Source organism: Neodiprion fabricii, chromosome 7, assembly GCF_021155785.1.
Source record: "Neodiprion fabricii isolate iyNeoFabr1 chromosome 7, iyNeoFabr1.1, whole genome shotgun sequence".
Lineage (NCBI taxonomy): Eukaryota > Metazoa > Arthropoda > Insecta > Hymenoptera > Diprionidae > Neodiprion > Neodiprion fabricii.
The window spans coordinates 15,461,315-15,486,210 of NC_060245.1; the positions used below are offsets into that span (position 1 = coordinate 15,461,315).

General features: G+C 35.1%; 1 protein-coding gene across 16 annotated transcripts in view; it reads left to right on the forward strand.

Moving 5' to 3' along the window:
* The window catches only part of LOC124186307 (calpain-B-like), a 55,555-nt gene that overhangs the window by 11,557 nt on the left and 19,102 nt on the right, over positions 1-24,896 (forward strand). For 2 of the 16 annotated variants that reach the window (XM_046577878.1, XM_046577877.1), the window contains exons 1-2: positions 21,748-22,316; positions 23,890-24,066. In XM_046577878.1, the coding sequence (XP_046433834.1) occupies positions 21,927-22,316; positions 23,890-24,066 (567 nt within the window). In that variant the 5' untranslated portion in view covers positions 21,748-21,926. Of the gene's footprint in view, positions 1-1,072; positions 1,356-6,043; positions 6,434-13,902; positions 14,333-21,735; positions 22,317-23,889; positions 24,067-24,896 lie in introns of those variants that run through there. The other 14 variants (XM_046577885.1, XM_046577884.1, XM_046577887.1 and 11 more) reach the window with 14 other exon arrangements.

Below are 24,896 nucleotides of genomic sequence, written 5' to 3' on the forward strand. Positions count from 1 at the left end.
GAATAATTTTTTTTTTTATGAATCTTCTAAAAATTTATCCACAAATGTAAACAGACTTAATTCACTTTGAAGAAACTTCTCATTTGATTCCAATAGAGAATTAAATTTTGCCAACGTAACACAGATTTGTGAGGGCGAAAATACTCCACTAATTTAATTTCTTCTAGCAATTCGTTTGTCCCGTTATGCAATTTGATTTCCAACAGTCAAAGGAACCCGCAGAATCCTTATGCAAATTGGTTCCCGGTCAAATTGGCTGGATTTTCAGTATGTGTAGTACATATCCTCCGGATTAAAATTTCTCATGAACACAAGTCCCAAAAGTCAGTAGTTTCCGAGATACAGGCTTCGGAAGAAGGATGTCCACATTTTTTTCATATGTATCTATAGATTTCGTGATTTTCATGAATTATAAAGTTATCAAACAAATCTTTCAAAAAACTACACGGTTGATTCTCAAAGCTAGACAGGAAGCTCCGACTCATTCCATCCATAGAAGAAGGTGCAACGTCAGATTTCTCCTGAAGAACGAGACCCTCCGACTCTTGCAATAATCGACTTGTCCTGTTTTTCACGCGTCCGCGGAGTCCCTGCGAATCGACTGTACAGTTTTTGAGTGACATATTTGATTTCAGTCCCCCTCGAAGCTTTGCAATTCGTAAAAATCGCGCAATCCATAGATATAAAAAAATCCATCCAACCCCCTTCCGATGCTTATATCTCGAAAACTACTGATTTCTGGGACTTGTGTAGACGAGAACTTTCAATCGCGACGATCTGTGCCGTAACATACTAAAACGCTAGCCGATTCGACCTGGAGCCAAATTCCATAAGAATTCTGCGTAGTCCTTTGTTTCGGTGAGAGCAAAAGTATTCCACTAGTTTAGTTTCTTCTAGCAATTCATTTGTCTTCGTGTGCCATTCGATTTCCAACCGTTAAATTTATGACCCCCTCGTACGAATGTTTCCGCGGATTTTAACCACGAGCAATGCGAACGCAGCCTTAAGATACACGCCGGCGTGCGTCAATACAGACAACACACGCACACATCTTCCTCATCTATTGAAGCAAAGGCCGACAGAGGCGGCATGGATCCGACCGGCAGGCGCAGTGAGCGTTGAGCTGGCGTGAAGCGAGAACAGATGAAAGGCGATTCTCGCGTTTTCCTCGGCATTTGTCGAGTCTTCTCGTGTCCGTTTGAGTGAGTATCTTGCGTACTTGTGTTCGGCAATTGTACGTGGAAATTATCAACCGCGGTCAAATCGCACTGTGATTAAACAAAGTGAAAGCCGAGCTGACAAGACAGCTCTGGTGGAAAGCGAAAAGTGAACAACAGCTGAACGACATTATGACAGTAAATTGATGATTGAGCGCATACGGCTTAGCAAATGGCGATACGTAGCCGCCGTTTGTGGAAGTCAATTAAAAATCATTGTGCGATACATTATATGCATACAAACCGTACATCGTGCCATCACGTTACGTTTATCCGTAGTTTATCATGTTGTTGTCAATTGATGCGACGAAACGCTTTCAACTTCGCCGATTATTTTCTCTGATCCAGGTCGTCGGAACTACAGTTAACAAGTTCCAGTATTCCCGGCCAATTAGTTTGTGTTTTTCCACTCGTTCGAAACCGGTTGTAAAAAAAAAACACAATTCACAAGAGGTGGACGTCTAAAATTTAAATAAAAACAAAAGGGACGAGCGCTTCATCGTGGTTGCAATTAATTTTCACTGCGTATATTTGTAATATATTTGTAATATAAAAATCTTTCTTATTACCCATCGGATTACACTTTATCCACGCAACTGTAGTCGATTGGAGCGACAAGTTTGCGTTGTTCCATCGACACTTTAGAAAATTTTAAAGTATGCCGCATACCTACTCATACGCAAAGTGCAATGTAATATCAGTCTTTCGAGTTATTAACATTCGGCACGTTGATGCGTATACGTATACATATGCCGAGCTATTATATTATGTATGACGTATCGTGCGCGCGTGATCCGCCGTTATTCGTCGGCAGCAAAAACATGAACCGAGTTCGTTATAACAATTTTTGCGGTAATGTAAAGTTTAGAAAAGTAAATTGACGTTAATTTACCGCCACAAGTGCTGTCATCTTCAACAGTTTTCACAGCTCGTCACGCCGATTAATACCGATTACTTTTTCATTTGTAAATTTGATGTGAGAAGTTTCACCAAAATCTGAAGAAACTCAAAATATGTTCATTTTGCTGTCATGCTCACGATTCGTTCCTTGTGCACGTGATATATCGATGACTTTCAAGTTGAGTGCAAGAAAGAACTGACAGCGTTTTTACCGCAATTTTCGTATAACGGCAGGGAAAATTTGATTTTTCTTTCCCATGAAAATTTCATAATTTTTCTCCATGAGAGTTCTATATTTTTATACGAATATCCATTACATTTTTATCGAAAAGTTCAGCAACTCTCCCAACGGGTTAGATTAATTTCTGTAATGGAATCGATACGGGTTCTGAATTAGTCGCCCCATGGATACAAATAATTCAATAGTCTTATTCGACACCATACACGTGTTGTATATGTATGGATAGTTATAAAAATCGTTCTGCATATTACTCGATTTAATAGTACAGCGGGATGCCGAAGCAAAGGATGGTGACTCAAACTAATTCCCGCTTCACCGTTCTCTGTATAACAGACTCATGTCTCACCAATCGTGACCTTGAAATTTCCATCGCCTGACATTAACTTCATTGTGTTGAAAACTTGATTAGAACCATCAGATTCTACCAGTGTTGAAGCCTGAAAACTTTGTATAATGTAAATTTTACATTTATCTTAATATCCACGAGTTATACGAAAAATAGGCATATTATTTGGACTCAAGGTTCTGGGATCTGTGATCAAAAGGAATACAATCACTTTGTATTTTCACACAGGTTGAAGAACTTTGCAGTCACGACGGGAAGTCGTATATGTATAAGTAATTGGTGAATCATTTGTATCTTAAAATTTGTATTATCCAATGATTCGATCAATTTTGGCTGAATTTTTTAATAGGAATATTGATATCAACGGTAGTTTCCGAGAGAAAAAAACAACATTTTCTGGGATTTTGCTTACTCGAAATGAAAATTCTACCAACTATAATGACATAATTTTTTGTTGAAACTATTTCCGCGATTAAAAATACTTTTAGAAAATTGTAATCGGGTATTAATGCCATTTTCCACTATTCTTTGCAATATTTATTTATTGTATTTTACAAAGGATAGGCAAGCTTATAGAGGATTTGTTATCCGTTTTTCAACAGATATTAATGATGAAAGTCATTATATTTATATAAGGCTGTATAGTTCCATTCTGACCTCATAATTCTACCTGTAACGTATGCCTAAATCTCCGACAATTTTTACACTTTGAGAAAAGGAAAAAGACTTGTAATGAAACGTAATTTTCATCTATTAAAATATCTTTTGTTTATTTATGAGCTAAATACATTATTTCTTGTTCGGTTTGCACGCGATGTGACGATGCTATCAGACAAAAATTTTGGGCGTGACATGCTTTTTTCCTAAAACACTGTACAGAATAAAAGGGTTCATTCGTAACGCGATTTACGTAACGGACTCTCAATAATTGACAGTAAAATCTATTCCTTGGTATAGTCCAGTCGAGATAGACATTAAAATAGCCTTAAATGGAAATAATTACGGGGAGCGATTTTTTTTTTTTCAACTTCGGGGGGGGGGGGGGGGGAGGTCGGAAGTCTAAATCTCGAATTTCGGGAAAATCCCGCCATTGCGTTTGCCGCCATCTTGATTTAAAGTTCAATTTTTTCATTTTTCTGAAATAACTCGTTAATTTACAACTTTAGAGCAAAAATGGCAGAATCCAAAGTTGTTGGAAATTTAATCGCTCCCCCTAATTATTTCCATTTGAATGACTATCTCGACTGGACTAGTATGCGTGATGTGCGTGATAATTTCTGCGACAGTTTCTATGTTCTGTATTCGGTCAAACTGCAGTGAATGGCATGCAGACGATGGTTTTTACTGTAGTACGTTACATAAAGCCGGGATCAATAAGAGAGAGCTGACAAAGATTTGGCTCTTTGCTTACACTGTTAAAAATGATTGTGAATTTATTACAAATTTAATGTACAAGAGTTGTCAATTTACGAAATCAGGTTACAAGTTTATAAATTCGGTGTGGCGACGTAAATTAAATTGTGTAGTAAATTTATTGTACTTGTAAATCGAATAAACAATAAATGTATGGCGATGAATTCGCTCTTCCCTATTCGAATAAAACGTCCGATACAGTGTAGGAAGTTCCATGCAGAAATCTTTAACAGTATACATGAGTAAATTATTTACCTATCAGAAGTTCTGATCGATCTACGTTGAATAAAGATTTGAGTCTTTACTATAATATAAAGTACCGATAGTGAATTTTTCAGTAGAGAATGAATCCTGGCTCGCTATTTGTTCGAACCATTTATTTATCTTTTTTTTTCAATTAAGTTTGGTCGAACGAAACCTCAAGCACTCGAATACCTATTTGTAAACGATGAACAAGTTTACTTGCACCAAAAAGCCAACCTGATTCACTTCTTACGGAGTTAGATACTTGCGATTCTTTATGAAAACAGTACGCGCCCATTGATTTATCAGTATTCTGTATAGAGAGAAGAGTCACCAAAATAAACTTTAATGAGTAGGTGGATCTATAATATGCGGACGGGCGTGGACTGCAACAGGGTGTGTCGCAATGATACTGAAGTTAGCAGCCGATAGCGAGTCACCAAAAGTTATTTCACGCGATGTTCTTTATGGCAGATCTTCTCGTGTCAGTGACTAGTATCGAAAACATCGAATTTCCGTTGATCCGTGTGGTACCCAAAGAAAATGATACCGTGCACGAACTTTCTGTGAATAGGCGACTAGCTTCAGCTTATAGTCCAAAATTGAATAATAACCTTGTTCAAGCAGAATTTGAGAGAGTGCATTTAGCCCTCCATTAACTTCTTTCATTAGAGTCTAGCTGGAATTGGTTAAATATTCCTACTCAAAGTCGTGCGCATCATGGAACCTAGGGAATCAAAAGATTTTCTTGTCTCCCTGAGCAGAAAGTTGAAAAAAACCGAGGTGAAAAATTCATTTACCGCGAATAATCGCGATTGCATGTTCGAGTAATTTTCCATATATTGGTTATCCTTCTTCTTCGTGATATTTCATCAACAACAAACTGTTACATGCACCAATGGTTTCTTTTTCTACACATTTTGGTTCGCTTCTATTTCTTGCGTAGGTAGTAAATTTAGTAGTATCCTTATCTTGAACCGGTAAGAAAAAGATATCCTTGATAAACCGAAAACTTGTCTTTTCCTTTCCAAACTCCGTCGCATCTTATTTGAAAAGAGTTCTAAACAACGTTGTTATCTCGGAGATAATTATTACTTTCATTAAACGTCCTGTATTTACGATTATCTCGAATTTTTCAATCTAGAATGGACATCGTAACCTCTTTATTGTAGAAAAATCGCTCTAATAAACTCGACGGTCTCATGTTTTATCCTAATATTTTAAATCAGCACAACTGTAGAATATACTGCAGATGTATATTTTTTTCTTAAATATGAAATACTTACGTTTATTTTTCAAACAAAAGCGTTCCAGAGCAGTTTTCTCATAAGACACTGTGTAAAAAATTCGACTTTGCACCGTCTGTTTCTCTCTCATTACGTCGATGAAATCCCTACAATGTTTCATGTATGAGCGATTACTATCTATCTTTGGTATACTAATTGTATTAAAATGTAAAGAAAACATCATGTGATATGTATTTTTGGTACATGTCAAAGTATACCTATTTTATTTTACATGTAAGCAATCAAATTGATGGCATCTTGTCGGTTTAGGTAAACGTGGGTAATAGTAGATTTGAATATCCATCTGTCTATTGTCGAACAGAAAGCTATTCCATGAATAAGTCAGTATTCATTCGTATTCCGAAATGTAACGCACAATGATGACCTAATTTTCTAGTACCAAAGTGACTCCAAAAAGAGCACGATGATAGATGCATAGAAAAAGTTTAAGCTTCTACAAAAAAACTAAAATTTGTAGCATTTATTTCAAGATGTTACGATGCTGATTAATAATTGGACAAATGAGGTGAAAACGGATTCGTAAAAATTACACTGATTGTGAATTGGCTGGTGATTTGTAAAATATATATCCTAAACGAAGGCAGAGATTAATGCAAAGGCATTCAAGTGAATTACAGGAGTATAATTATAAACTACAAACATTGGTTGGATTTGAATTTAAACAAGTGATTAGTTTGAATAAAATATATACAAGATGAGTTACGGGTGGAACATGGAAGTGGTCAGTGAGCCAGAGTTTGTTCGTCAGGTCGCTAAAAAAGTGGATGTAAGTATAGTTTATACATTCTAGCTAATAACGAATTAACATTGACTCACTAACATCGTTGACGAAAGAGAAAACAAACAAAATGAAGTTCTTCGGTCAGTATACTCTTCTTCTTCTTCTTCTTCTTCTTTTCCTCTGTTGAAAATAATTAGTGCTAAAAAGTCAATTGTACATTTTCGTTGCTTATAGAGATCTGCTACCTACACCTTATGGTGAAAGGCCAGCAAAACGGCCAAAAACATAACCGATTTTCTAAGGGTTTTTTTCACAGGGATAACTGATTAATAAAGGGATCGGATTGTTAGTTTTTATTAAGTGTATATTAAACTTATTTTATATAAATCTGTATTAAAAAATATTTGAGATTAACAAAGGTATGAACCTTTCTCTTCATCGTGACATCGCTATCTCGGTGAAGAGTTATCTGAAAATAAAAAACTAAATTTTATCAATATTTATATGAATATAGCTACTGTTGTCGGTGGCGGTTTTTTTTTTTTTTTGTTTATATTAAGGATTAACTTATAGCAGCGACACGTAGTGGCGGTTGCATAAACTAAAGACTGCTGTAATATTAGTCAGTCCATAGTTGCTCGAATAATTAATTATGTGTACGTACATGTTTGATTTTGGAGTGTACTTTTTTTAATATTGTTAGCTCACACTTCCTTTTTACTCCATGTTTTTTCGTCTGTTTTTCGCTTGTCCTTTTCTTTCAATCAATGTTTCCAACAATAAGAGAAGTGGAATATACGCTATTGGTGAAGAATGTCAAAGGATGATGGCCCCGTATTCGTAATGTATTGAATTATTTAAAATTTCATTGGCACTCACTTGAAAAAGAAAATCAAAAGTCGCTATCCTCGTAATAAGAATTGACCAAAACTGCAAGTCTATGCCCACGGTCTTACACACAGGTCTGGAAACTCTGGTGGTGGGGGTATGTCCTCTCATTGAAGCACCGGCCGTTTCGCCCAGTGACCACGAGTGTCGCTGCTATCGAGGGATTCCGGCTGTGCGAGAGAGATGGAAACAGGTTGTTGACCGTCCGTGGTTTTGAAACCTGTTTCCATCTCTCTCACACAGCCGGAATCCCTCGATAGCAGCGACACTCGTGGTCACTAGGCGAAACGGCCGGTGCTTCAATAAGAGGACACCCCCACCATTGAAATTTTGAGCGAGTTTCCAGACCTGTATGTAAGACCGTGTCTATGTGTACTGCCGCGAGCATTGACGAAAGATCATTAAAGACAGACAGCCAACCATCATTGTATTTGAAACTAGCGAAAAAGCGTTCAAGGAGTTGGGTTAATAGAAATGTCCTACACTTACCGACCGCGTATGATATTATAAGTTTAATTATATCGGCAAAGGAGATCATTTTTGTAATTACAGAGCAAGAAAGTTTTTTAATTTTGATTGATTACTTCATAGGTGCCACTTCATTCTTTGTACATTTTGACACAAAATTGACTTGTTTTGTCGACAAAGTAATGAAAATCGCAATTATGTATGAAAGCGAAATACTTGATGTTAATGTACCTAACGATTCGCCTCTTCAGGAAATGACCAACCGAAAATGCTTAGATCTGTATTTAAGCTTCTGTTTGGGTAACCTTTCTGAGCAGAAAATCAAATCAATATCTCTTTGAGCGGAAAAATGTTGAGGAATCCATGAAACCCCATTTTACCTCTTTCGACCCCCCGAGAGTTAGAATATAGAAAACTGCCTCCTTATGTCAGCCAAAAACCCTGGATCTGAAACCATAAAATTCGGGGAGTATATGTCTTCCATGAATTAACCACCAACTAACAATGAGCATTGTGGAGTCGGTTAGGATATATTTCTTTATACCTATAATGTAAAAATAGACTCAGACATAACTTTCACGTTTTTTCCTTTGACGTTTAAAAGAATGCTATAGTATGATGTGTGCGGATTTTGGGAGCCTACTTAGCGGTATAAAATCGTCACGGTATTGTGAGTGTCTTTACCGTGTGAGATAAAGATTAAGATAAATGACATAAACGGCCTCCTCTTAGATGGTGAAAATAAGGATCGGGTTAGCCGGACCGAAAAAAAGACTGCGCTAGTTAACTATGCGCCTCGCAGACTCGGGGTTTTAAGTCAGAGCGCGATTTTCAGGGATTCGGGGTTTTTAAGCAAGAGCTCCTTTTTGAAGAGACGAGTTAAAGTTAGTAACATTATCGTAACGAAACATTGAGTAAACAATCACTATTTTCCTAATTTTACAATGATTTTTAAAGAATAAAGATTTCGAACTATGAATGTGTTTTATGTTATTCCGTTTTACTGAATTTTAGACAGTTCCAGAATCGTGATATAACTGTTTTCCCTCGGCACGAATTGTTATGATAACATTACCAGCTTCAATACAATGTTTTCAAGCGAGAGCCGCTTCCCTCCTGAACCAGGTAATGCCACCGTGGTTCATGTGCTTACAAATTAAATTTTAAACGAAAGTTAATCTCAGGCTAAAAGTCCTTACGCCGTGGATGTCTGTCTGCTTTGGAATTGTCCAGCAGCCTCCGCGGATTCGGGTGTTTTAAACCAGAGCCGATCAATTTACGGAGATCTTCCTTACCGTCTGCTATTCTGACCGAAAATAAAGATGGAATTTTATATGTACTCTGTCGGACAGAAATATAGATTCGTTCAACAAAACTTTTTAATCAATTAAAGAACACTAGTAACAGAAAAAAAATAAAGAAATTGCCTCGATATAATTAAACCCTCCGCCGGCTATCCATGACGACATCGTCATATCTGACTTCGGCACGTCCTAGTATCTCGGAAGGGGGAGGTAAGGTGGATGCAGCTTGAGCCTCGCACCTAAAAAAACTTCATGGCGAATACGCTACACGCGCAAACACGTTAGTATGCGTCAGGACCTTGCGAAGTTTCGACCGGGCGACCGTTCGAAGCTTGAAAGTGAACGAATTCGTCACCTATAGCTGGCGGCGTCAGTTTTTTCGGCTTTTGAGACACATATAAAATCCACATTTTCTCATTGAAAATCAGAGTTTCTGACCCTATTTATCAAGTTTACCTAAATTGTATGTTATGACACTGTTGTGCGAACTGTTTTTTCACCTTGCTAGAGGTTGTTCGCACGAACAAAGCGAGTCTGAACCGTCATAGAACATGTCAACATTCATTTTTTCAATAATAAATTACATATTTTTGCGATAAATACATTGTGTTTTCAGAAATACTTCAATTTTATGAGAAATTTCTCCTTTCGCAGTAGCCCATTTTCAGGTGGTGAAATAAATAGTTTTTTTGGAACCGAGCCCAATGTGAGTCGGTTTTTTTGAAAGACCATAGTATCAAGAATAAATCCCTAGAATATTTTTTCTTAGTAGAAATTTGGGTTCAAGATATCGATTTTTAGTGAAATGGTCGAATTTACTCGTTTTGCATTGTTTATAAATTTCTATTTCTTAATTGGTCAAACATTTTGGAATAAAAACTATTGGAATATTGAGATGAGGCCCAAAACTGGTTCTCTGAATTTTTTGGGAATTTTCGGATAGTCCTAAGTGGGTTAAAAATAGCCGATGACGACATCGTCATGGATAGCCGGCGGCGTAGTCGAAAAAAGGGATAGCCGGCGGAGGGTTGAAGAAAATAAAAGAAACTAAATTTGCCGTCAGTATTTTTAGACACTGTTCCTGACCTATATTAATCTTTGCGCTACTGCAAGAGCTTAAAGTTTTGTTATGACGTTTAAATAATTTGGCACTCCGTCTAAATTATTCTAAGTTATGGAAGTTCTATCAAGAGGCGCTTTACCATCAGAACTCCATTATTTCAAAATTCTAAATGACTTGAAAATTCTAACAATAAGATCTGTCGGTATTTCTTGTCCATTTCTCGAATTTGACTGTGGCGTGCTCTGACGGTCGATTGTCACAGCCTCAAAACTGTCATTTACACAGCCTTTATCATGAGTCGGAAATTCTATAATATCATGCCTTAATTACCTACAATTGCAAGTTCTTCTTTGCGGTGCAATTATTACATGAAACTCAATTATTTTTGCATATATACACTGTTCAGGGTTAAACATAGAATGGGGCTATCATCGGTTGAATTGCACCGGTGATGCGTAGGCTTGCAGAATGGTCAAAATAAGTGAGACGTGCACACGAAACTTCATTACTTCACGATTTCGATGATTTTCGTGACTGTTAGATTCCATTATTCAAAAATCATAGTAAACGCATCATTGCGAAGATATGTTCAATTTTTGTCAAAATTGACTGGAACTTCCTCTTATGATCTTATTGAAGGGTCGGTGGCTAGTAGCTGCCAGTTCAAAGGTTATGTTTAATGTTTTCATGTCTTCAATGATTTTTAAAAGTAAAAGTGAACTATAAAAATTTTTTATTTTATTCATATTTAGTTCCCGCAAACATTTTTTATTTTGGTCACAAGCACGCGGAAACTCAGTATAGTCCAGGATAGTTGGGTTTGAAAATGACAAATTGGATGGGCATGCCAAATTTTTTTAGGACAAACAGAGGGTCATTGGAGATGCCTAAATCCGCCGGAATCCAACGGAATGTCCTGGTGCTTCGTCCGCCATCTTGAAAAATAGGTAATCGTCGATATCTCGGCTCCTACTGATTGGATTCGCGTTTTTTTTTTAGTTTTGTCGGAAAAAATATTCTCCACAATTTTGTTGGAAGAATTTTTTAATATCTGTAAAAGAAAAAAAGTTACAATAAATAAAGTGCCATTAATTTATGGTTACTATTGTTTATTGCCCCCTTTTAATTTTATCGAAAAATTATTTGAATGAAAATTGTAGAGGATTCAATTTAAACAATATTTACATGAATTATATCGCGATACCTCAAATCTTACCTGAGATAGAATGCGTCAAAGTTGTCTTTGTTCATGATAACTGAAAAAAATCCGAACGCAATTGAGTACAGTCAAAGTTCCCATAATTTAACTTCCCATATTTTGATGGCTTCCGTATTTCAATTTGGTGACCTTCACACTGTCGGTAGTTTCGAGTGGGGGCTGAAGGAGAAAATGAAAATATGGGAACGTGCCAGTCGCGACTAGTTAAATTGTGGGGACTTTGACCGTACTCAGTTGCGTTCGGATTCTTTTCAGTTATCATGAAAAAAGACAACTTTGACACTTTCTATGTCAGGTAATGTTTGAGTTATCGCAATATAATTTATGTAAAAATTTTTGGAAATTGAGTCCTCTGAAAGTTTTTTTTCTTTAATTTTCGGATAAAATTAAAAGGGGCAATATGACAATAAACAATCGTAACCATAAATTAATAGCACTTTTTTTATTGTAACGTTTTCTCTTTCACCGATATTAAAAGATTCTTCCAACAAAAGTTGTGGACAATATTTTTTCCTACAAAACTATAAAAATAAACGCAAATTCAACCAGTAGGAGCCGACATATCGACGATTTTCTGTTTTTCAAGATGGCGGACGAAGCACCAGGAAATTTTGTTGGATTCCGGCGGATTTAGGCATCTCTAATGACTCTGTACGTATCCTAAAAAATTTGGCTTGCCCATCCATGTTGTAGATATTTCGTACTTTTCGAGCTAACTATCCTGGACTAGTACATTTGTGTCGTATTTACTATAAACGCGCACTGAACTGAACTAATTGTAAGCCGATTTTCAATGCGGGCAAGTGGCTACAGAAGGCCAGATTTATATTGCAACAAGCCCGCCCTTACTAAGCGAATCATCTTTTTTTGTATTTCTCGTTTATTCAATAAACAAATAAATGGAATTGGGCCCAAATGTAAACAGTCAATTTCTTTCTCTATACGTTGAATTAGTATTTTGTTATTTATGAAAAATATATGTTTTGCCGATCCGCATCACCATTTTCGTATTTTATGAATTTTGCGGGCAGTAATGTCCATCAGTGAGAGATGCCTCCTATTCTGGAAATAATTATAAGCAAAACATAATTCTATTCGTGCCATTGTTAGGCCAGGAAAATGAAAGTAGAATTTACAATAATTTTGGGTAGAAATAGTGATCAGCCGGTAAGGTTGCATTGTGCTCAACCATGAGCGCCACTTCGTGCTGCGGTGACTGCGCGAACTAAAAAATGCCCAGTTGATAACCTCTTATTTTGCGTTGACTGAGGATATGAGTATATCTGCAGTTAACGTTTCTGGAAATAATTATAAATAAAATGTAATTTTATTTATACCATTTTCGCGCCCGGAAAATAAAAATAAAATTCATAATCATTTTGGGTATAAACTGCGATCAGCTGGTCAGATTCAGGGTTATGAAAAATACATTGTTTCATTATTGTACTATCCATTTCATTACTCATTAATTTTGCAATGATTAATGCATTCTTTTTTTATCGAGATTTTTTTTTTACAATTTATAATAGGGCATCGTTGCATTATTCATTACACATTCAATGAACAATGCAATTTTTTCCCATTATGCATTATTTGGGTAACTAATAATGGCTCACTGTATTATTCAGTATACCAGTAATGGTTAATGCAATTTAAATAAATTACTCATTGATTTAGTACAGTAGAACCTCGATTATCCGAACCTCGATCATCCGAACACTCAATTATCCGAAAGTCGGCGCGAAAGATACATTTTTGCTCGCTGCCACCGCCGTGAGCATCATTGTATCTTTGCGAGTATTGCGGGCATGCAAAAACGCGTTACAGCCGTTCGTCAATATAAAATTGACGATTTTAAAAAAAAATGTATGTAATGTTTTTATGTAAAAAGGTGTTGCTTATGATCTCGTCCCAAAAAACCCACGTTTCGATTATCCGAACTATTCTTGGTTAGTGCAACTCGAATCAATTAATGAATACTTTGGTAATTACCAATTGTGTTATCAACCATTGTCATTTATTCAAGTAATTACAAATCCTAGTTTCGATGCATTGCCCATTATTTTTGAAATGGATAATGCACTTTTTTTCAATTAATATTGTCGGAATCCTACTAAGTTTGCCTTGCGCCCGACCATAAGCGCCAATTCGTGCTGCGGTGACCGTGAGAACTATGAACCGCCCAGGTGATAACGATCAATTTAAACCTGGAAGTACCCTGTCAAATAAAGGCCGTTATTACGAATACTCTTGACTCTTATGGCATACATATCGAAAGTAGCTGAGGGGCACCGGAATTATTTTTGGCTCCTCTAAAAAATCCGTCATGCAAATTCGTGCGACTGAAGATAATTTTTCAAACTTTACATGGTGCGGTTATTCAATAGATATGGCTCAGGCTGTTCCCAGCGCCAAATGTGAATTTCAGCCATGTTTTCACCTGATAAAAGTTATACAATAACGTTATGTTATAATTATAATTTAAGTAGTACGAGTTCGTAATGAATCAGATGTGACCTCATCACGGCCGGTCTGCGATCGGATGAAACGTGACGCACGCTCGCGTTTCACGCTTATCGCGGTCCGTCGAGCGCAGTTAATTTGGTTGATAGTAGAGTTTACGCTCTTCCTGTACACCTAGTGATAAACGACTGTCACGTCGAGCAATTACACGCAAAACCATTCAACCGTGCCATCGATTCGGTAACCATACCTATAATTTCAAAATAAACACTTGCTATGCACTGGTGAGTAAACGGTACAATCTACGACAATAAATGAATAGTTATTCTCAATAGTGAAGAATTGTTTCGATTCAATTGCGGTTCAGTTCATTTGTGATGGGCAACGATTATGACAGTGATGAATCCTACCCCATTAGGTCATACGAAGATAATGATGATGATAATGAGAATCAAGAAGGATATTCAGGACTCGAGTTTTTCGTGAAAAAGGTTGCAGAAATTAAACGTATATTACCGTCACTTCGTAACATCAAAGTGGTACGTCCCCCTTTCGTTTACTTTTTCATTTTTGGTCCGTCATGTTGTATAGACTAGAGAATAGTTACCACTGTCGAAAAAATCACACAGCCGTAGCAGTTTTGGACAGCACCTAATTACATTCAAATTACAAATTCGAAAGTAATTTATAATCGAAACGAAATCAATATTCAAAAATAATTGACATATTTTTCAAATAAATTATAATTTTCAAACTACTTATTTCGAACCATTTCTAACACGTATGAGTAGTAATGATTAGGTGTGGTTCACTCGAGTAGATATGAAACAAATAATGAGGCTGAAGCTAGTAAAGTCAACGTAACGAAACATTGAGGAAGAAAAATTACTATTCTGCAAGTTTATAGTGACTTTGAAGTAGCTAAGTCTTCAAAATATGAATAAGTTTTGTTTTATGACGATTTACTGCATTTCAGACATCCCTGCAATTGCGAAATAAAATTTTTTTCGAAAAGTAAATCATTACAATAAAGTTACTAACTTCAGCCTCATCACTAATACAGATATTCTGATCTACGGTGGAATAAATTTCGTTTCAATTATAAATTAATTTTCTAACTTGTACTTGATTCTGGCTTCAACGGTAAATTGGAATAATAATTTGCAACCGATTTCATTTCAATAATGTAAATTACTCTCCGATTGATTTTGTTTTCAAATAGAAATTGAAATTATAATTTGTAATTTGTATTTAATTAAGGCACAATACCACGATAAAAATGCGAAATCTTGCGTTTTGTTTGTTTTTTTTTCCTAAAGATGCATGTTTCAAAAGTGCCTCTCCAGATTTTATGAAGAAATTCGTAAAACTGAGGGAAATAAAGCATTTTCTGTGAAACAGTTTCGAGCACGCGACTATGGAGTTTAAACTCCATTATTTGGAAATTGTCGCTGATAATATATTGCTTCTATACTATTCAACGCTGGTTACATGGGCCTCATGAATGTATCGAAGGCATTAGATGTCAGAATCGGTGAGTTAATAAATTTAGTTTCACGTATGAATTATCCATCACTAAAACTTTGAACGCGTTTTTCTCAAAACTACATTTTTCAACCTGGTTGACAGCAAATAAAAAAAACTATACCTTTAATTTGTACGGGGCGTGTCATATCTATTCTACGAAAAGCTAGTCTCTATGGCAGCACGTGGGAAATTGTTTACCATAGGCGCACTTCTATTATTTTTTTTACAACTCACTTTTTCCGCAATATTTGAAAAAAATGTAGTAGTCCGCCATTTTGTCAATTTTTGAGATATTAACTTTTCGCTACGTGGTGCTACAGACCGCAACGTTTAGTTTATAAGTATATATCTTTTCATCGTTTCCTTAAAAAAAATAACGAGAATACACACAATTTTCTGCCCATTATCGTGGTGTGGTGGTTTAATTAGAAATTCGCCCAACAATGCACGGTAGTCAGAATGATATACTTTAAACGTTTTGAAAAGTATGACAACAGCGAAATATTTTCGTAACACAGTAAAAATTCACTAACTATTATACAATTATACGGCAATACGATGTGGTGTAAGTGAGAGTAACGTTAAAAAAATGAATTTGTAGATATTTTGAATTTATCGCAATCCCACTCTGTCCGAACTTGCGATTTTACGTAGTTTTATCGGTATCATTTTTCATGTTCGCATTGACAGCGAATGTGACTAAAGTCATCGAATAAAATATAACACGTAACGCAGTTGCACGTGCGTATTATGATTGGTCGACATAATCATACCAACATAATCATAGCATGAAAACGCACGTGTAGCTAACCTCACTGTGTCATAATATGGAAGTATGCATCGTAGTTGCGTCAGGTCATATGAACAGTTGACGAATGAAACTTTTTATCAATTATATAAAAAACGGGTAAACCATTCGTAATTGCCCGATGCTATTTTAATGCTATACATAAAAAAAAAAAAAAACACTCAGACTGCTACGAAAGCAGTCTCGACTCACCTAGCATATAAATATAAAGTAAAGCATATTGCACACTTAAATAACGTATGCTATTTTCACAAGTACATTTTATATACCTAACTATATTCCTATTTATCGATTCTAAATTAAATTAATTTTTCTGATCAACGCAAATTTATTTTCATTCGCTCTTTTGAGCCAAGTATAGATACACATTCCACCTCCTAATTCGAGTTGTTGTCACCAGTTGCATGTTACACGAATTGTAATAAATTTTACGATATTCATGCATAAAGTTGCGTGTTTCGTAGTAAGAAACTTTTTTTACAATTATCGGAAAAATGGGTAAACGAAAGGTTGATATATTTATTAAATTATAAGATTATACGTAATATCGTTGCGTATTGCAATACCAGTAGCGTTCTATGTTGTCTTTTTCCATAAATCTTATGAATTCTGTATTGCAAATTAAATCTATTTGAATATTCCCGCTGGTCGGAAAATAACGGTTTTTGCCCGGAGAAATGGGACCACTTTCCGTTAGCGAAATCCGAGGGAGATTTATCCCCTTCTACTCGATGGTTTTGCGTGCGCAAAACAACAACGCTTCATACGAACACAGCGTGTAAACAGAGGTTAGAGGTTAGTCGTCGTTCTAGATCACGGTCTTATAGACAGGTCTGGGTCTCACTCCAAGCCCCTTCCTATATAACGCAGCCTGACCGTCTTGAAGCCTGTGTTTCTCAATTCATGCACCAAAGACCGGAGCGCTGCCATCCCCGTGACCGGTGTATGCGTACTAAGTAGGCCCTCCCTCACTAGCGCTAGCGGCGAAAATTCACAACATCGGCTTCATTTTCAAGCACGGTTCTACAGCCGGAGTGCCCAGACCTGTTTATAGGACCGTGTTCTAGATTCAAGAGGAGGTAGGATTTTTTTTCGAGCCGAGATTTTCGAGGTCTGGATCTTTTTTCACACCATGATTGGTACAATTGTAAAACTGTGGCAAATCCTGTAATAATCGTACCTTGATTATCGCACCGTCCAGCATAATCATAGCGTGTAGACCAGGCATAATATGCATAATTTTCCGGTGACGGTTTTGATGTATTGCGATATAAATAATTCATCAAATTCGTGCCAATGACGTGTGACTTGTGGAGCAGTTTTTCATCTTACCGTTCCGTATATTTCCCGAGTGTTGAAATTAAGGAGAATATGATAAACCTCTCACTAGACAATTTTCATCACGCATCATCTTGACTGAAATTTCTTTTCTCTCTTGCCAATTTTTTGTCATTGATAAAAGCAAAAAAAAAAATCCGGATCAAGTTTTTCAGTACTAATTTAGCTTTCTCTTTTATCTCACTCCCTAGTTACACAACTTTTCTAATTTAGATTAAGGTAAAACTACTATCACTTTTCGAGAAAATAGGAACTTGTCTCATACTAAACGCTGTTTTTCTGCTGACCCTTTCAACACCAGTTAAAGTATAGTCATCTCTGAAAGTTGATGAAAAAAGCGACCTTAGTTTTTTATATTTCAGAAAAAATATGCGTCTTTCGATTTAAAATTTGAGAAAATACTCTTGCATCAATATCAAAAAAGAAAAATGATATTTTGAATTTCGTTATGGGCCCGGATTTAGTTAAAAACATTTTTTTTTTTATGGGTGACTGAAATATTGTTTTCCATTGGCTAAGTATGGGATAAAATATGACTTAATGTTTTTAATGATTTTATCGCTTTTGTAAGTTTATTTATATATAGTTTGTCATACAAGATAACATTGCTAATTTAAACGTGCTTACGATTAAAGAAAAGATATCATAATACAACCCAGTCGAGTATACCCATTTAAATGTACCGGGCAAATACGAATTTATTCATATTATACTGCGTTGTACAAAATTATAATACTGATTTGAACCTAAAATGGAACTCAAAACAACGCAGTCGAGTGTAACGATATGAGTTACCGGGAATTTATATCACGCTTATGCTTCAGAAACATCTCAACAATATTACATAAAAATATTTTCGCTATGTCGTCGTAAAAATGTTCCAGGTGATCAGAAAGATTGTGATGTTATTTAACATACATTTTTAAAAGTAAAAATTTCACAACAGAAACACGACTTTTTATTTTCTTTTTTTATTATTATGTTTTGGTATGAAGGCGATAAAAAATTTCCACTTTTGCCTACAACTAATCAATCTCATTCGTATTTTTCGTCGTCTTGATGAAGAAACCAATGAAATTCTCTAGAATTTGGACATTACGTTGGTTTCATATACTCTGGAATGCTCGATGATTCTGTACACGTATATGTTTGTACATTATTATTTGATGCACTTTGATTCTAAACTTTGCATTGTCATTATGTTTACTTTTTTTCACCAATTTAAAATAAAATCAGAATATAATTATATGAAAAAAATATGTGACTTTTTTTTATTTGGAATGTTTTTAAAGAACCAAAGTAATTCCAGAGTAATTTTTTGGTCAAAAACCGTTTTTAGCGTGATTATATCACTTATAAAAAAAAAATTTATAGGGGTGGAATACTGAATTTTTTAACCTATAAAATACACCAAATTTTTCAGACTTCGACAATGTTTCCGAATATTCGTTTTTAATGCGTATCAATCAATTGAACAAAAAATAATTCACGATATTCATAGCTACAAAATTTTTCTGATAACGTGGTGTGTTTACGTAGTGATGGGGCTGAAGTTAGTAACGTTAACGTAACGAAACATCAAGGAGAAAATCATTATTACTTAACTTTGGAATGACTCTCAAGGAATTGGCTTTCCAAGTTTGAAACTGTTCGAAACTTCAGATACAGTACATCTCATTGTAAACATCACTTCGGTGAAGTGGGATACTTTTATTTTGCTCTCCGTCATTTATGTATATCATATGTATGGCGCTTTATAACGTAATGTATTTATTTATTTATTGAATGCAAAACGGTGAATTACCCAATACAAGTATACAAATCATTTTGGCACAATTATGTTCGTAACGAAAAATAAAAATTCATGGATTTTTTAGTTTTAGTTTTTCTAAATTTATTAATAACTTTTTTACAAACAGGTGTTTACTTGAATGAAATAAATCAGTTATATCATTATTTAGTTATATCTGTACATCATAAATTTTTATACGATAACGTCGTGTACCTTTTCAGATTTGAGATAACACAATCTAAAAATACAGACTCTGATTTATATATTCTATCCACCCGCGGCAGTTTGAATTTTTTCTTCACGGCTTATATACCTTTGGCTTGATTTTTTTTTTAAACGTGTAACTATGAAAAAGTTTGAATACTGCAGAAAATTAATTTTTGTTCTCGAGTTAACGACAGACGAAAAATGTGTCTCATGAACGGGATACATACACTCGTCCAAGCAACGATGCAAATTTAAAAACTCCTGGTTGTGGTTACTGCGCAGTCTTCTTCAACTGTTTTCATTTTTTACAACAGCCGTAAACAAAGTATAGTTCCGAGTAGAAAATAAAAATTAGTTTTGCAGCTTTGATCAGAAAATTTAGTATGTGTTCTGGATTATGGTTACTCGCGCAGGGATAACTAGATTTTTTTGTAACGTTTGCTATAATTTGATGACGGTGCAGCCTTTCGTTTATGTTGAAGCCTTATTTAACTAAAAGTAGGAGCAAATTGAACAATTTGATTGAATGTTAAAGCCCGGAAAATATAGTACCGGCAACTATAAACGCACCAAATAGTTACTTGCACCACATTTTCTTGTAACACCAACAAAATTTGAACTATTATTGTAACTATACCCATTTCACTAGAGTTTCCTAGTAACTACAACAAATGGCATTATTCTCATTGTGATTGGAAATGATTCTCGAGGTCTCAAAATGTGAAAATGCAATGAAAGGTTGGAATTATTTTAATCAGGCTGACAATGAATATAATAATAGTTTTCCTCTCTTTTCAAGCAGAAAGTTAAAACACACGGTAGTCGTATGGTGAGTCATTTTATGGCGTGGGAAATTGGTATTAGTTTATATTTTATATCTTGTATCTTGAAAGATTACTCTAGAGAACTAGTACAAGGGTGTGGTGAAAAAAAGGGCGTAGCTTCACCATTAAGATCACGGAGTACTCCTACCTTACCGAGCGATTTGAACCCTTTCCGTTCGATTGTTTATTTCATATAGGAAGAAAAAGACTCGATCGGTAAAGGTAGGAGTTCTACGCGATCTAAACTCAATGATTAAATTGCTCCTCACGATTATTTATCATCTCGTGCTAGAGCTGTTTGACCATGTACCTCGAAGATTTAAATTTAATTTGTTAAAGTATTCTCTGTAGCAAAGAGCTAATTTTTTAAAACTTCTCTCTCGGATTGTACGTACGGTAATCCATGGCAGCGTTTGTGAAAATGTCAGCATACGGATAATACCGTTTTTACAATAAGTTTACAAATTTTTTCTCGACAAGGGCTAGAATTGAAATATCAAACGGAAGTAGGAAGACAGTAAAGAGACCGTAAGGTTGCTATAAAAATATGAAATATAAGTGCCAGCAGGCAACGGTATCGGGCACATTCTAATTACAAATTACCTTTTAATTACAAGTCACGCGTATAATTAAATTACATTTTAATGACAAATTGCATAAGTAAATGATTAATTACTTTCACAAAATAGATGACAAAATAACATTCTTGTTTGTAATTTGAAAAAACCAAAATACAAATTACGTTTGCTTCGCGTAAGTTGGTTGAAATAAAAGGCAATGTACGTCTCAACTTTGTATTCGGGACAGAATAAAACACAAATTACATTTGTGGTTAATGTTTAACTTCGGTCTAATTACCATATTCGCAAGTAATTATTGATATTCTTATTCGGATCGGTCATAATTTTCAAATTTGAATGACAGCAACATCAGATACAAACACAGATTTTCATCATCTACAATTTTGCCCATCTGCACTGGTAGTGAGAAAAAAACAATTATCTTGATATTTACGAAATAAAAATATGTACGTATTCCGTACAGATTATAATATAAATTCTCATCTAATGTACGAAGGATATTTGGAATAAGATATTTCGTGAATGTTGAAAATGCTGTGGACGAAAAAAATGCTATAGACTGATGAAAGAATTGCAAATGCGCAAATGTTTTCTTGATATTTTACTGTGATTGTGCTTCACGAAGTTTTTAAAATTCCGGCGAAAGTAATACAATTTTTTTATCATACTGACTTACAATTAACAAGTTTAATCCAATAATCACGAAAGCGGAAACAAATTAAACCTTGGTGTTGCAATCTCAGACTTGTGGCATTCTCATTTCCTACTTCTTAAAAATATCCTATCGAGTTTCCTGCTTGACACTCATTATCGCAATATTGTGCTGGATAAAGCGTTAGTAAAGCTCGCCACTTTCAAGTAAGCTGACGTATAAAGCTTGCAGGGCATTAAAAAGTTTGCACAAAAGCAAGAGTTTTCATTGCATTTTGAATTCGATGAAAAAAAAAAAATTGATTTGCCGATGTATAAATACTCTTGATTTTAAAATTAAGTGCGAGAAGAGTTGCTAAGCTTTAGAGATTGTAACAACAATACAAAGCCATTTCAAACGCTGAAATGAATCAGAGGACGTACACATCGAATTGTGGGAACTATCGGCTCAAAAACTATCTTCAGCATGGAACAGCCGATTTGAAAATAAACTCTATCTACAAATCGAATAACAACTATCCAAAATTAGACTCTGCGCCTACTTACGTTTCGGCGATAACTATTAAAGGTCCACAGATCACGGACACAAACAAAAAATATTCCTGGCAGAAAAGCCCGACTAGCAATCGCCAGTATAAGAGAACCATATCTGACGAAGTGAATCACAATACGAGTGCACCTTCATGTACCACCTATCGTCAATCCGCGTCCGGAAATACACGCCCAACTCACATAACTTACGACGACAAGCCTCGCACCACTCATGGAAACTACATCGGAAAACCATACTATAACGTAGGCAAAAATTATACCGACAAACGATTCGCCAGCTTTTGGCCAGCGTTTTAGGGTTCAAGCTTTGACATGGTCGCGGTTTGGATGTGTTACAGTGCATATTAACAATGAGATGCTAACGAGGGATTTTTATCTTGGTATCCAAGGTTAATGATAAAAAATATCCATAGATGTTAACATTTCAGCGCTCTGGTGGGGGCCCTACTCAGAACTATAACATTTATTTAACATACTTTATATTATACGCAATGCATTTGACAACAACCAAAAACAAAAAGCGAAGAACCACTTTGGCCATCTGACACAATAATTATCGAGATCTGTAAGACAGACGACGTCTTTATAGGCTTACATGCAAGATACGATGTTGAATAAGAGATATTGGTTTTGTTTAAATTTAAAATGCATGAGTAGGTTCAGCGATTGACCGTAAGTGGTATCCCTGTATGTCAAATTAGCGAGTATACCATTGGTTTTTGATTGTTTATTTTATTTTTAACGCCTATTGGTTCTTGATAATTACTAGGCCGGATGGCAAAACTGGTTCCTCGTTTTTTGTTTTTGATTGTTATCAAATGGATTTTGTATAACGTTAGTTACGTTCAATGAATGTTATAGTTGTGAGGAGAACCCTCACCAAAGGTTTGAAATTTTATCATCTATGTATTTTTTTTTATAATTAACCCTTGTTTGCCGCACTTCTGGAAAATCACATGCTTGACACACTGGGGTCGTTTGTACCCCAGTGAGAAAAATTCTTACGTTGAACAATAACACCCCTAGTGAAAAAACCTTATTGTCAGCAATTTCTCATAATTTTGTTTTTAGTGATTCTTAGAAATTCAATATGTGTTTTTCTGGATATTATTTAGACAAGTTTTGCATTATTTCTGGAAAAATTCGAACGAATTCTCTACAGAATTTCCGACAAAAACTGACCTAAGTCGAGTTCTACATCAGAATCGAATGAATTTGCAAAGGACTTCTCAAAGTCGCTACAAACTTCACTTTCTATTGATAATCTTTAAAAATCTGAGTTTTCATCCTTCTGACCGTTTCCGATAAAGTCAAGCTGCAGTTTAGAATCGATTTCTAGAGAATGAATATTTTTTTAGAACTTCATTTTGTACTACAAATCTGAAAGGATATGAGTTCTGGTGTTTCTGCCTGTTTTTCGACGATAACATGTTATGAAAAACTAAGGAAGATTTGTAATAGAAATAATAATTTCTTGGGGAAACAGTTAAAATTAATGGTTCTGAAATGTAAATCCTAAAAAATCTGAACCAACGTGTCTGTGAAAGAGTATTTTCAATATGACTACAATCATAAAAACTTTTTCAAACATTTTCAAGTAATATCAAGGTTTTTTAATAAATCCACTGAAATTAATTCACAGCATAATGCATGTAGAAGTTAAGTGTTAATTAAGCTAATTGTAAATCTAGAGATGTTTAAAAAATATAATTCTTCTTGAAAGATAGCAAGAATATAAACAATTTCGTATTATTTTGTAATTCTTTCGTAACTATCGTTAAAATATTGACTCATACCTCTGTTGTGTTGTTCATAGCTCGGAGAAAGAGGCTCGGGTATCAGAGCACAAGGAACAATTCAAGATTTTAACCAGCTGAGGCAGGAATGTTTATCGAATGGAACACTGTTCGAAGACCCCGAGTTCCCGGCACAAGATGATTCCATATATTTTTCGAGAAGACCCGACCGCTACATCGAATGGAAACGTCCAATGGTAAGGATGAACGAATAACAAAGGTTAACAAAATAAAAAAAATTTTTTTTGAGTATTTATGTAAATAAGTAAATATTTATTCTGTACATTGAATAATAACCAACGTCTTCATTTAATATTCACAAAATTTGCTTTTGTCTTTTTGACGTTCATATGTAACACCGGTGAACACGAATTTCGAGTCTGGGTTCTAGATGTCAAATTTTTATTTCTTCCACGTAACTAATGAAAGGAAAACTAATTTTAGTAAATAAAGTCTGGATTAGTAGAAACCATAACGATATTTCGGATTTTACCAAAAATTACCTAGTTTTTCAAACATTTATTGCATGTGACAATTAAACAAACTTCAGCTTCGCATTTAAATTTTTAAATGAGAGTGATTTAGATGCGACATTGAAGTTTTTTTAAATTTTTATTTACAATAAACGATTAAGAAAATAGGTCAAATTTCTTAAAATACGAAACATCGTTCTGGTTTCTACAAAAGCAAACTTCATCTAAGAAAACTAGTTTTTCTTTCATTAGTTACGTGGAAGAAATCAAAATTGGACATCTAGAACCCAGACTCAAAATTTTTGCTTAAACTTCCAATGGTGTTTCTTCGGCCCAAAATTTGGAACTTCCGATGCTTGGTTCCATCCATTGGGTCTTTCTCGCTCAGTTTTCAATAGAATTAGGTTGTAGAAGATCTGGAATTCGAACTTCACTATATGGCTTTGAAATAATAATAAACCCGATACAGTTCAATCTATAAGAGTCTTTCATCGAATTGAAAATAGAGGACAACGAACATTAATATTTATGGCAAAAATACATAACAGGTTTCC